The sequence below is a fragment of the Rhagoletis zephyria genome, unplaced genomic scaffold (genome assembly GCF_001687245.7).
Source record: "Rhagoletis zephyria isolate East Lansing unplaced genomic scaffold, Rhagoletis_zephyria_1.1 Rzeph_scaffold_01489, whole genome shotgun sequence".
Classification (NCBI taxonomy): domain Eukaryota; kingdom Metazoa; phylum Arthropoda; class Insecta; order Diptera; family Tephritidae; genus Rhagoletis; species Rhagoletis zephyria.
Genome location: NW_016158573.1, coordinates 75,614 through 91,084, shown reverse-complemented (window position 1 = coordinate 91,084; position 15,471 = coordinate 75,614). Strand labels below are relative to the sequence as shown.

Here is a 15,471-nt window from a genome sequence, read left to right as displayed (position 1 = left end):
TTATACAAGTCAGCATTAATATCACCGATGACAGTTAAGTCTTGGGTGGACTTTTTCAGAATCTTATTTTTGTAAAAAGTACAGATAGAGGATACTGAATATATATAAGCCCTCGATATGTAAGTGGTAAACAATATCATTTTGAATTTGGTTGCAAATAATATGTCCGATACTGTACATACATTATCTATGGATGAATCTGAGTATGCCTACACATATGCAACTTATGTATGCCCATTAGTATGTTTGTGGAAATTGTTAACGCTCGGCAACGTAATAAAAAGTGCACTTTAACAATGCGTCTTAGACAGTCTAACACTGCGGAAATTATTTTGTGGTCTAAATACCTACACACAATCCACTATGGTCGTGCATAAATATGTATGTACATTAGGGTGGCCCAAAAATACACGTGGAAAAGTAAAGTCGGAATTTTTATGCTCTCACCCTCTACGTTTTTTAATTTAAACTATTTTTTCTTTTTTTCTTTTGTATATTTCTGTTTGTATATTTGATTTTTTTGGGATATTTCGGAGACCCTTAAAAAATAGTTAAAATTAAAAAATGTTTAAATAAACAATTGGGCATTATTCTCTGAAGTCTTCTGAAGAGAAGCAGAGTTTTCAGATTGAAAAATTTTGATTTCGATGGATTCTATGCCATTTCTACGAAAAGTCTTTTTTTCCCCATACAAAATACATTGGAAACTTTGAGCGCTTTGAGCGACCTCTAAATATATTTTGATTTTAAAATAAAAAACAGGGGTATATTTTTTTTTCGGTATAGATCAATCCTAGGGGGTGAGAGCATGAAATTTCCGACTTTACTTTTTTTTACCACCCTAATGTACATCCATGTATGTATATTCATATTTATACGTACATATGCATGTGTGCATGCACTCACCTGACCGGCTAGAATGAATTGAACTATGCACATATGTATGTATGTATGTATGTATGTAGAACAACCACAAAGCGCATACATCCTTTTAGCTTTTGCATATAAAATTACAAACTGACAAGTAATTGTTGATAACATAACTTGACTTGTGTGGTTATGAATGTTTCAGAAATCGAAAAAAAATAACAAACAAATTTTTTTTTTAATTGCTATTAAAGACGGCTAGAGGAGCGTACCATCCGATAAGATCCCGGCAATGATTGTAAAAGACTTTACACTCGTTTTGAGGTTTGCCAATTTTTTATTTGATTATCACGAATAGTTTCCTTTTATAAAGTCTGTTCCAGTTACTTCAGGATTCGCAAGTTTTTAGAGGAAGCTGTTCCCGTACGCCACCTGCCATAAGGTTTTATAATGGCGAAAACAGATAAAACCTGCAGATCTTGAAGTATTCTTCCAAGTACTTATGTATATACTTATAATTTGCACCTTCTCTCTCTTATAAGACCACTGCTACTGTGCCTAGTTTTTCGAAATTTAGTACGCATATTTTACAGGTATTAGGTCATTACGTAGTGAAATTTATTTAATTTACAGGCTTATTCTACACTGGCAACGAACATTTTTTAACCGTCAAATAAAGATAATGTAAATTTTTAGACCCTCCTCAAAAATACTTTCGACATAAACCTTCTTAAACCCCTTCGGTTTGATACCTATATTGCAATATTAAATTTATCTTATCAATTACATTAAATTAAAATTTTCAAACTGGTGGCAACTTTCCACAAAAATATTTTCGGCTGTAAGTCTTATTAAACCTCTTTCTTTTCACCGCCATATTGGAATATTTACTTTATCTTATCACTTTACTCAAACTGCAATTTTCAAAAAGGTGGCAACTCTCTTTGTTTTTCTTTGTGTATTAAGTTAGACCTCTAGAAATACATCGGTCGCAACTAGTCTCATACGGGTACTATTGGAGATCAATTAGTCCCCGACTCATTTCTAACGGGTACTATTAACGATTTAATGATATCTACGCACTTAGTCAATGAAATTTCATGTGTGGCGTTGGCACAGGCACAGTAAGGGAGTATTGGCTTAACAATTCGCATCGCAGCTGGTGCAAATTTGTATTTTTATTTTTTAAAAGTGACTAGTCGCCTTTTGTTGCCGTTCGGGTATAAAGGGGAGCAATTAGTCTCTTCATGGGCCATGCTCGAACAAAAGCGAACAGTTCAATCCATATAAGGAGAACAAAAGTGGTTATTAGTCGCACGTTCCTTTGCGATTGCTCCCGGAGTCATCCCGGATTAGTCGCATTTCGCGGCCATTGAATTGAATATTTACCAAATTTCGTTGGCGTGTATCGTAAGATCAATTACTTTTCTATTTGATTTTAATATTTTTTCCCTCAGTGTATGTGGAACGATTGTAAGCGTAGATGGGGCTCCCCCATCCAATTCATTTTATTCAAATTTCGCTTGACGTTGAAAAAATAACATTTTCGTCAAGTTGAAATTCGATATATGTACAGTGAGGAGCGTAAATGTAAAAATGGTAATTTTTTTTGATATTAATATGTTTTTCATATAAAAACTGAAGGCGAATTTCAACATACCTACACATTAGCGATACCAGCCTTAAAAATTGTGCAACTATTATCAATTATCAACTAAAGTATTTATACCGTTTACCTGCACTGGCTCTACACTTACCCTAATTTTGCAAGCTTTTCTTTATTTTGCTTATCTCGCAGAACAACAAAAATGGCTATAATTTTATGTACTCATATAGAGAGACCATTCGGGAAAAATTTCGCTTGCAGTTATTTTCTACGTGGTAAGTGCTCCTCAATCACTGGGTTTCATAGGGATTCGGATGCCTTCCTCATTGAAGTAGCAAAGAGAATTCGCTTAAATGCTTTTTCGGTTATGCAAAATATACTATACATGTAAGTTTTTGTTTTTGTACTCCGGCTGTTGCCTTAGTTCGTTGACATTTGATATTTGATTTAAATACTGTCCATACTATAGCTAAAATAGCTTTAATCAAAGTCTAAACCAAAGAAAGAATTCTCCAAATGTTCAAACTTTTAGATATGAATTTATATAACACTTCTGAGCATGCAGAGCAAAGTGTAAGTTTGAAGACTCTGCGAAATCGCGTTGATTTGTTACTTTTTTTCTTCTGGCCTTTTACATGTAACAAATGAATGATGTTGTAAAGGCAGTGTCACACGATTCCAAATTTGCATTAAGTTTAGTGCAAATAGTATCCCAATCGTGTGAATGCACAAATATTGTACCAATCATGTGACCACATACAAAAAAAATTGTTGTCCCAATTTTTCTATTTTATACCAATAGCCCAATATAAAAAATGTACAAATCTGTACAAATGTACCAATCGTGTGACACTGCTTTAAGAGCAAGTTTCTTGAATACTTCTAAAAACAAAAAATTGGAGAAAACCATATGAAATGCGCTTATGTATGTATGTATGTATGTGCATTATTAAAAACATTTGCTTTTTATTTCTGTAAAATTATAATCTTGTCGTGACCATTCAAATATACGGTACGCCAATTTGCGCAAATTTAGTGTAATTTGGTTTCCAAATTATCTTACGCATTTTATTCCACATGCCGAGTCTCCGCTTTCGCTGGAGAAATCTAAAATTATTTCTAGGTTGCTTATAAGACTTTTAGCAGTACTTGTTGAAGGCCCATCAATGTTGCTTGATATACTACTTAACCGAATGCGAATGTGTAAAATTATGAGAATCATTCGCATAACGAATGCGAATGCAAATATTCGCAACATCGCTGATGTGTACGTACATAAATAAATGTATCTAATACATTGTAGGTTTGTGGCCTAAGTCTTTCGTTTTAGCTCATAGATTATGTGCATGTTTTTCAGTGGATACATACTTTTTTTTATCAGCATTATAGTTTCTTGTAAGAATTTATTTTCTATTTTATAAATCTACAGGTGAAAAAGATGAAGATGCTTACAGTAGCAAAAGTGAGGGTTTAATGAGTCTGTCAAAGAAACAACGAAAAGCACGCACAGCATTTACGGACCATCAATTGCAGACTTTGGAAAAGTCATTCGAAAGGCAAAAGTATTTAAGTGTGCAGGACCGAATGGAGTTAGCCAACAAACTGGAGTTGAGTGATTGCCAAGTAAAGACATGGTACCAAAATCGCAGGTAAGTTTGTGCCCTCAAATCAGTAAAAATTGTTACGCAGTATAAGTTTAAGACACGAATTAAAATCAAAATCCTGACGAACAAAATATTTATAAATATATTTCATTTAAAGTACATACATACACATGTACATATGTAAGACACTCTTAGTAACTATATACACGAAATGTAACATTGTTTTTATTTTCCAATTAAAGCTTACGAATATTCATACTTAAAAAAGAATTCAATTCTGTCAAAGGTCACGCGGCGATTTTTCCTTCTCCGAGGTACTTAAATATTTCTAAACTGCTGCATATGAAAATATACAACTTGCTCAACTTAATGTATCCGCCGCTTTCTTGGCTTTTCAGGAGCTACCATGACAGATTCAATTATGTACATAAGGGCGGGCCCATTCGCATGGAACGCTTTTTCGACATCGTTCCAAGCAGATTCGGATTCTACATAGAATTCAAAGAAAAGAAGTGAAGTGCTATTGATTTCAGGTATTGAACTGAATCACGTTTTCTTATCGTCTTCTGGTCTTGCTTGCCATTTGTATGTATTGGTATACTCTAAACAATTTTTGTTTTAATTTACGCATACTAAGAGAGGGAGCCAGACCAATCGCTGGCACTTGGTCCATGAAACGTTTGTTTAAATGAGCTATGGCCAGAGCTTCTATCAAAATCCAACATAGATTGCGAGCAAAAATTTGATAATTCTGTTTCACATTAAGTTACAATGGGCACGTACAGAAGGCGCAACAGCTCAGTAACTGTTGCGATTGCACCTTCTGAACGCGTTATTTTGTACTTGTGATTAACTGCACAGTTGCTTGTTAGATGATCGTAATATTTTTCTGATCATTTGAGACAACATGTTGTGTGTTGTTGAATTTGACAGCTAATGTATCAAGCCGTTCAGAAGACACATTACGAACAGTGCTGTATTTTAATTTATTGAAAAAACTTAAAAATTAATAAATAGACATAAGTGGCAAATAATATCATTTTGAATTCGGTCCAAAATGATATGTCTAACTTTAACTTTTTAAAGAATTTAATTTTTGTAAAAATTACATACCATTGCATTATCTATTTTTTTAATAAAGTTTTTCTTTATTTGTTTATGTATTTAAATAATGCTACGATCTTGGTTTTAAATTATGTATACTTCGTTAAATGTTCATGTGTTATACAAGTATTTACACATTTATGTAAGTTAACAAGAAGATGTATCGACATAAATAATTATGTTCGCTTAAGTACCCGCATCGAGGTACTTAAGCGGGTTCTTTTAAGTACCCAACCCGCCGAAGTACCTCAAAAAGCTGACATTTTTCGTGAGGTACTTAAGCGGGTTGTACTGTTTTTCTGATATTTATTTTACATATCCAAATTTTTGATTTTTATCCAAACAGTGTAAAAACAACAGTTATTTTAAATTTTTATATTATATGTTTTAGATAACAGTTACTGAAGACTTTTATTTATAAAAGGTATCAATAAATATCAATTAGTGACTTTTACTTACAAAAGTCATCAATAAAGCTCCAAACTTACCAAGATTTAGCAACAATAAACTGAAAAAAAAACAAATATTTAAATCTTAATATTCCATAAAACTCACCAGAAAAGTGCCTATACCATTAAATGATAAATATCTTCTTAAAGAAAATGTATTATACTTTCTTTAAAGTCAATCAAATTACCTTTCATCTGATAGTAAACTTATAGATTTAGATAGAACTAAAGATATCTGCGACCGTGGTATTACCTATTGAGAGGGTGAGACTGAAAAAAACCATTCATTTGATTTTTTAAGGACCACCCTAATATAAATATAAATTCGAAGTAATCGAAGTTCCACTGAAGATAACGACGAACTTTACTAACACTTTCAATTTCAAATCTGCCCAGTTTTCATTACTAATACAAATTCTTACCAATAATTCGACTATTCAAACCATGTTTTGTTTTCTGATTTTTAATGGCTGCATTTCTTTATTCATTCTGAACGTTTGGAATAAACTTTTTTGTTTATTTATTCTTTAGAACGTTCCTGATGAAATGCTGTATGTATTTCAAAAGCATTCTGTTTATTCCGGTTGTGAAATGGAATTATCCGGAATGTATAAAGAAACGCGGCCAATGTGTGAAGGATTATAAAAATAAAATTTGATTCGCTATGAAATGATTTATACTTTAAACATTACAAAACTAATTATCTGACAATACAATCTCTAAACTTACTTTCTTTAAAAAATTTGTCCAAATCAATTGTCATTTCAAAATTCGAGATTCGTAATCAGCGGTCCCGAAAACCCCACAATACCCTATTTTGATAAAGTTTATCGATCTCGTCATTTTTGTGCTCGCCATATTAGATCCGCCCGTAAGTCTTTGCATACCATTTTGAGCTCAAAAATATATAAAAACAAAGTGGTCTCAAATTGTGTTAAAGTGTCTCTGAGCAAATTGTTTTTTTCGCAACATCATCATGGGCATGGCCAGTTAGGGGCAGGGGGTCCCTTCCTTTCAAGTTTTCCCTGTATATATAATAGTACCCTGAAATGCTAGCATAATAGTTGCGAGCCCTACCCTAAATTTTATTCTGGCTACGCCGATGTGCAACAAGTTAAAATGATAAAACCACTTTTTGTTTATGTTTTCGAACTATAAAAAGCGTCTATGAAGTGCAGATTGAAACCGTATTCAAACGAAAATATGGCCAAACAAATATTTTGTTTAATGTAATAAAAACAGATCGCTTGACGCCAAATAATGTGTTTTAGTTTGAAACAAATAATACCATTTTTTTTCTCAGTGTGGATATTGTGTAGCATTTTAAAATACAGCGGCTCCGCTGGCTTAGCTATGTCGTTCGAATGGGCACAGACCCTGCGTTGAAAAGACCAGGCGAAGAAGGACTCTGCTTCACTTGGCATTTCCAATTGGCGTCAGGTGGCAAAGAAGAGAAACTTGGCCAAAATCGGTTAGGCGGTTACAGTGCGAATACCGAAGGAGAAGCTATTAAAAGTTGCGCTTAAATATGTTTTTTCATGTACATAAATACATGAAATTATAGACATATTCACACACACACATACACTTATGTTGTGATTTATTTGGCGTAAGTGCAGATGCTGCAATGTATTCAACAATCATAAATGACTTGGATGACTTAACAGTTAAAGTTGTGTATGTGGATATGGAAGCCTTATGTTTTAATTTACTCATGGTTCAAAAACTATAAACCTGAAAATTCCGTCGCCACTTATTTCACAAAATCATGTCGAAGCCGATGACAGATGATTAATGACACTGAAATCTATTCCGTCGGTATTAAACTCTCGCAGTGCATCGTCGTCGCCAAGGGAGGTTCTATAGTTTTATTACATGTACGAGTATGCTTAGCTTGGCTTCGCATAAATCTCCGAAGCGAATTTTTTAATAGCGGAACACAGTGGAGCCAGAGTGAAATGCACCACAAACCATAACGAATGGAAAAGTGTGCTCTTTGCAATTACCTCGCTTAAGTGCTCAATGAGTGTTTTCAACATTAGTCACGTTGGTTCAAACGGATATCATACTGACAATGATACAGGCGTTTGTACAATGCAAAGTTTATTAAATGACTTTCAATATTTACTTCATCATTCGGGAAGATTTACGAATATGCAACTGTTTAATTGTAAAATAACATACAAATGTACATACATACATATATGCATATACGTCTTCAATAAATTTTGTTGATTTGACTATCAAAAATATGAAATATTTAGGTACTACATGTAATTTAAAATATCGGATTGAAAACTTGTAAGAAACATACAACTTCATTAATTGGGATCGAAATATATTTAGAAAGGATAAATTGAAAATATAAACTAAAATCCCGATTTTGGCAACTTAAAAATTCTGTTAAACGAGTGTTGCTTATAATTGAACAGCCGAAACTTAACGTAACTTAATAGTACGTCGAAATCTGTTTCATTTTGATTCTCTGAGTTCTACGTTTCGTTAGGTTAAGTTAAGTTGACATAATCAGGCTTGACTTACCTAGAAACTTAAAAACGATTACTCTCCGTGTCATCTATTGCTTTTTCTCTTTTTTTTATCCTCAGTAATTGTATTTGTGCATGCAAAATTTTAAACGTTTAATTTGTTTGGGGTGGGGTAAAATTGAATAAAAATTACAACTGAAATAAATGTATTTAAGCGTTTAAAATTGTGATTGTTTTTATTTTATTTTCCATCTTTATTTGAAAGTTTGTTTTTCGACTGCCAGGTGCATTGCATTTATACAAGAAATCATGTTTAATCAAATTTAATTAAAAATATGTGAAGAAATGATGTGGCAGCCTGATTCTCACCAGGCTTTCTTTGCACTTAGAAATTTAACTTAGAAATCAAAAATCTATAGTTCTCCAAGTTTCTAAGTAAAGTTGTTTTTTGGGTAACTACATACACGTGCTGCTCATTTGCCAGATATGCAATTTTCAAGACAAGTCAAGTCTAAGTCTTGCTTAACTCAGCCTTATTAATTCAAATTCATAAACAATTTGATTTTCCAAAAAAAAAAAAGAATTTCATTTGATTTCTCTATCTTTTCATGCACAACAGCGATTGTGAAGCGAGCGTTCAGTACATTTCGTAAATTAAGAACATGGCTGACGGTGGTCCTCGACCATCTTTAACCCTGACGAGCTTGCACCTCCGATTTTTTATCCCATACGGTTCAGGAATACTTCCCAAGTATATTCCTATAACACATAAAATCGAAAAGTGGGCACTTTTTTAAAATCGATTTTTCAAAAAAATGTATTGTTCTTCGAACATTCGGAAGTAAAGTTTATCAAATTTTATTTCACATAGAATCATATAAGAGATGCAACATTTTACATTATTAATACATTCCTAAGCATATAATAAAAATGTGTTATGAAACATAAAAATCACGAACACAAGAAATAATAATAATACTTTTACTTCGCATGTGGAAAAATGGCAGCTGGTTATAATGTTTTTTTACATGTAAAACTACAAGTTATGCATGGAGTCAGAACAGCGATAACTATGTTTAACCGGGGAGTTAGTGTTAACCATAGATAGAGAAACCGGCCCTTAGATTTCTACCAGCTAGCAGGCAATGGAAGCTGATCATTACGACATTTCTGCATCTTGGCCTAAGTATAGGGTACCAAAAAAATGATCCTGATTATGCCAAAAATTACTCAGCGCATTCTGCGAATATAATTCACATCACATTTAGAATATCATATGTTTAAACTTTACTAAACAGTGTCTGTTTGTCCGTCACTATTTATAGCCATTCTAAATCGTCGTTGGTTCTTAGTTAGGTACGTCTTAGCGGACCCTATTCTTTAGTGTAACCAGTAGTTGCTGTTCTATGTGTACATTAGGGTGGTCCATCATCAGGTGGTAACCCTCTTCGATTGATACCCATCTTTTAAAAATCCATTTAACTTATTAAATAATTTTAAATACATTTTTAAACAGGTGGCAACCCTCTTCCAGCACCTCGAAAATATTATAATAGGATTGTTCTGTATCGAAAGAAAGTATACCCATATTTTTATATTTTCAAATCAATAAATATTTAAAGGTCGCTCAAAGCGCCCCAACTTTTCCATGTATTTTGTATGAAAAAAAAAAACACTTTTCGTGGAAATGGTATGGAATTCTTGAAAATATTTTTCAATCGGAAGACTGAGAAACAGAGATTCCCAATAATAAAACCGAATTATTTTTTTTTACAATTTTTTCTTAGTAACTTTATTTTCTAGGACCGCCAAAACCCCTAGAAAATGCCCGAAAATGCAATGGAGGATCAATAAAAAATCTTCATTATTAAAAAATGGAGAACCAGAGTTTTCCGATCAAAAAATATTGATTTTCAAGAATTCCATACCATTTCCACGAAAAGTGTTTTTTTTCCATATAAAATACATGGAAAAGTTGGGGCGCCTTGAGCGACCTCTAAATATTTATTGATTTGAAAATAAAAAAAGGGGTATACTTTTTTTTCGATATAGAACAATCCTAGGGGGTGAGAGCATTAAAATTCCGACTTTACTTATTTTGGACCACCCTAATGTGTATACATATAGTAGCCGCCATCGATTCGCCACTTCTCGCTCGCTATGTTTGAGTTCCGGTCGCTTAAAGAAGAATTTTGCATGTGAAAGCAACAACAAAGTTAGCTAGCACGGATAGACGAAAGCGAGTTTGGTTGTACCTCATTGAGTTCATTCGTTTCGCCACTCGCTAACTGTTGGCGAATCGATGACGGCTAGTATGAACATATATGTAAGTATGTCGATAGACTTAGAAAATAATTTAAAATTTGCCGAAAATCTGAGTCGAATATTACTAAATAGTAGGGATGCCAAAATATGAGGAAAATTGTGATCCCGGGATTCCGGGATATTTTTCCAGTAAACCCGGGACTCACATTGAGTCATAACTGTTATGAATATGAGTAAAAATTCAATATATAAAAGCATTTTAACATACCATGAAATAAAATTATTTAAAACTTACGATAAACTGTTTGTAAAACTCACATATTTATTAAATGAGACAAATCTAAAAGTTATAAATTTTTATGGCCTTATTCATTAAAAATAAAGTAGCTTTATAAAAGGTTTATAAATTGAAAAATGTATGAAAACGTCAATTTATAAAGCTCTTTAAACCTACTTTATTTTTTATGAATAAGGCCATTAAACTGTATTTAAAAAACCATGTGATTGAGGAACGCATACATCACACAAAACAATGGAAATACCAGGTATTTTTGAAAGTAATGATTAATAAAAAAAAAAATTTAACAAAAACATACAAAAACAAATTCTCTAAACATGTTTATTTTACTCTATACAGAAATGGCGAATATTTTGCAATTTTTGTCCCAATTTACTCCAAATTTTGAGGGTGATCGAGTCAAACGGACCTCAGATTCGGATTCACCAGGTCGAGAAGCATGTCGGTAGGTGGGTCTGGTTAGAAGCACACACCTCTTTTTTCTGCCGGTGTTGTTATTACTCCTTCTTCTTCTTTGTTCTTTTCTCTCGAAAGCTCCAAGAGCCGCCTCATCAGATACTTTCATTGTCCATGCCTCCGCGCCATACACCAGCACAGGCATGATGAGTGACTTATAGAGTGTGATCTTTGTACGACGAGAGAGGACTTTACTTCTCAATTGCCTACTCAGCCCAAAGTAGCACTTGTTGGCAAGAGTGATTCTCCGTTGGATTTCAAGGTTGGCATTATTATTGGTGTTAATGCTGGTTCCCAAATAAACGAAGTCAGTGACGTGGGTGCCAAGACGCGTATGCTCTGACTGTTTGTGTGATGACAGGAGATACTTCGTTTTGTCCTCGTTCACCACCAGACCCATTCGCTTTACTTCTCTATCCAATCTCGACAAGGCAGAACAGACGTAGCGCTTGTTTTTACCGATAATATCGATGTCGTCGGCATACGCCAGCAATTATACGCTCTTGTAAAGTATTGTGTCTGAGCGGTTCAGTTCTGCGACTCCTATTTTCTTCTCCAACATCAGATTAAAGAAATCACACGAAAGGGAGTCCCCCTGTCTGAAACCTCGTTTGGTTTCAAACGGCTCGGTGAGGTCCTTCCCTATTCTAACGGAGCTGGTGGTATTGCTCAACGTAATTTTACACAAACGTATTAGTTTCGTGGGGATACCAGAATCAGACATCGCAGCGTAAGGGCAAATTCTCTTCGGGCTGTCGAAAGCGGCTTTGAAATCGACAAATAGATGGTGTGCGTCGATTCTATTCTCGCGGGTCTTTTCCAAGATTTGGCGTACTGTGAATACCTAATCTATGGTGGATTTTCCAGGCCTAAAGCCACACTGATAAGGTCCAATCAGTTCGTTCAGGGTGGGCTTTAGTCTTTCGCAAAATACACTCGATAAGACCTTATTACCTGTGCTTAGAAGACTGATCTCGCGGTAGTTGGCGCGTATGGCGGGGCGCCTTTATTTTGGATTAGGCAGGGCACACTTAAATTCCAGTCGTCGGGCATGCGTTCATTTGACCATATTCTGCATACGAGCTGATGCCTGAACCTCATCAGCTCCTCGCCGCCGTTCTTGAATAGCTCCGCTGGCAGGCCGTCAGCTTCAGCAGCTTTGTTGTTTTTCAGTCGCGTAATCGCTATTCGTACCTCGTCATAGTCATGCGGTGGGACAGCTACTCCATCATCATCGACTGGGGACTCGGGTTCGTCTTCTTCACTACTTTCAGCGCTGCTACCATTCAGTAGGTTGTAAAAGTGTTCCATCCACAATTTAAGTATATTCTGGACATCGGTCACTGGGTCGCCATTTTTGTTCTTACAGGAGTTCGCCCCGGTCTTGAAACCTTCCATAAGTCGCCTACCTCTCTGGTAGAATTTTCGGGCGTTCTTCCTGTCGGCTAGCATTTCAAGCTCTTCGAATTCACGTATTTCGGCCCCTCTCCTTATTTCGGCAAATACGTCTCGTTTCTTTCTTCAGTTCCCTTTAGGGGTCCTACATGGCTCGCGTTGCGCCCGATCGCATTGTGGCCCTATAGGCGGCGTCTTTTTTCTCTACGGCTTCATGACATTCCTCATCGTACAAGTTGTTCTTTCGGGCTCGCTGAAATCCAACTACTTCTTCGGCGGCGGTACTTAATGATCGGGAAATGTAGTTCCACTGCTCGCGTATGTCGGATTGTTGAAGAGTGCTCTCAGAGAGCAGGTGTGTGAGTTGAGTGGCGAATAAGTGCCGTCTGTTGTGGTTGCAGCTTTTCGACGTTTTGCTTTCCTTGCAGTTCCTTGGTGTTGTTATTATTGCAATTAAAATGTGTACATAAGAGCAGCAAAGTATTTAAACCGGAGTCTTTTAATGTTGACCTGAACTTGTTACATACAAAACCTACTGATAAAAAACATCTTTCGGTCTCAAAGCTTTTAGGCTCAACTGCCAAAAGGTACTCATAAACCATTTGAAGTTAATGACCCCTATCTCCTCCACTACAAACTAGTTGAACTTCTTTTACCGGCAAGTCGGTTAAATTAAAACTTTTTCGATTTGAGTAGATTGATTTAAAAGTTTATGTAACTTTTTCTTAAAACTCTCTGTTTCGTTTACATTAGCGACGCTATGAATACATTAATTTAAATTTTCTTCAAAAAAGGCTCAGACTGCTATTTAAAAGTACAAGTTCAAGCTTTTTTTTAATTGCAGTCAAGACGACATTTTATGTACAAAAATCATACTTCGAAATTCATAAACAAGTTCTTACTATTAATTCGATATTTAAAATTTTTCGGGATCCCGAGATTAAGGCAAGCGCCTTCGGCACCTCAAACACATCCCGGGATTGGCATCCCTACTAAATAGCACTCAAATTATTTATTAAAACAGGTTTAAATATATTTTAAGTGAATACATATGTACATATATACATCGGCGTAGCCAGAATGAAATTTAGGGGGGGGGGGGGCTCGACCCTATTAAGCTGTCATTTCAGGGTACAATTTTATATATATATAAGGAAAATTTGAAAGTTAGGGGGGGTGGCTCGAGCACCACCCCTGCCCCTACCTGGCTACACCCATGCATATATATGTATGTATGTAGTATTAACCCCTTAATGTATGGCAATTCTGCAAATAGTTCATTATTTGGCAGACTTATAATTTTTAATTAAATACCGCTTATTAAAATTTTATATTCTTTTGCAGAACAAAATGGAAACGTCAAACTGCTGTTGGGTTGGAATTACTGGCAGAAGCCGGAAATTACGCGGCTTTTCAGCGTCTCTACGGAAACTCTCCTTATCTTAGCACATGGCCGTATGCAGTGCAGCCAGCTCATGGCACGCCTTCCAGCACCATAGATTTGTTTTTCCGCCAAGCTGCTGCTGCTGCCGTGCTCCAAAAGCCAGTCTCTTATCGAATGTACCCTAACGTACCACCAATAAATGGCTTATCAACACTTCCTGCGCCGCCTTCACCATTTGTACATTTTAGCGCCTCAAATTCACTTAATAACTATTATCATGCAACTACCGTTATGCAGAATCCCTCGAAAATGAATAATATTTCATTGGCAGATATATCCTTTCCACAGCTAAATGCTGATGAGATGGGTTGCAAAAATACCGGCATCGGCGATCTCTCAGTTAGACTACCTTTGGATTCGGGAAATTCTTCGGAACAGGAAAGGAAAGTGAAAGTACCTGAATTAATTGATGACGATAACGACATTGATGAAGATGACATTGAAGTGTGAAGTACTTGAAAAATGCGCACTGAAGCTAGTGCCAAGGCAGTCCGCTTAGGTGTGTGGCAAAAAATTTAGGCAGCCCAGCGAAGCTTCGGCGCAGCTTGAAGTTTAAGGTAAGATGCCGCTCGTGCCTCGTTGAGAACTCATAACGCTATTGTTGGACTGTTGCAGAGTAGACCAGATCATAAGACTTAAAGGTTTGTATAGGAGACCGATTGTGTTGCTTTCAGCTTTATTTATTCAGATATTAAATATTTCAGGATTTCGTATGCTGTTGGTATCTTACTGCTGTCCATGTTTTGGGTGTCGAGTTCACACATACGTACATACATGTGTACATATACTTGTATGAGTATTTTATTTTTTTTTTCAGAATGAAAATCTGACTGATGAGGAATAATAAATTTTGCAAACATTTTATGTATTGGTGTTTTATTTAACATTATGAAATTTCTTAAAGCAGGGTCAGACGATAGGGCGTTTGTCCAAAATTCGGTGTAAGTTGGTTTCCCAAGCTTTGTCCTATTCTTGACCAACAATTTTTTACATTTGTCAATTGACAAAACACATACAAAACATACAGTACCAATCGCGCTAAAAATAATTTCGTCCCATTTTTTATTTTTCTACCGTTAGGGCGCAACAAAAAATTTTACAAATTTTAATAAAATAACCCTTGAAGAAATAGTAAATACATACATTTGTACGTACCCTGCCAGCAATTGGAATAGAATTTAATCGCCTATCGCCAAGATGCCACTAGGGGTCTTCCCTTAAACGCGTAAAAGCCTCGTAAACCTCGTAAAGCTCGTAAATTTACGAGCCTCGTAAAAGAACTGTCAAAATTTGTATGGAGCTCTATTTACGAGCCCCTCGTAAATTTACTGGGCAAATTTGATGCGAAAACGACTTCGTAAACTTCAGTGTTGCCGAGGGGCTGAAATTTTTATTCTAAAATAATGAAAATAAACAAGTAAGAAATACCCGGCGCAAGTATTAAATATATGTTTTTTCACCTTTCCCAAAGCTACCGCTAGATGGTAAGCCGGTGTG

General features: G+C 35.4%; 1 protein-coding gene across 3 annotated transcripts in view; it reads left to right on the top strand.

The window, feature by feature from the left end:
* The window catches only part of LOC108364195 (homeobox protein B-H2-like), a 40,194-nt gene extending 25,397 nt beyond the window's left edge, over nucleotides 1-14,797 (top strand). For 2 of the 3 annotated variants that reach the window (XR_001847716.1, XR_001847715.1), the window contains 3 exons: nucleotides 3,903-4,122; nucleotides 13,875-14,615; nucleotides 14,679-14,797. Coding sequence is in view for 1 of the 3 variants with exons in the window: in XM_017617788.1 (XP_017473277.1) it covers nucleotides 3,903-4,122; nucleotides 13,875-14,424 (770 nt within the window). In the remaining 2 variants the exon portion in view is untranslated. The other variant, XM_017617788.1, reaches the window with a different exon arrangement.
* Nucleotides 14,798-15,471: the final 674 nt, after the last annotated feature.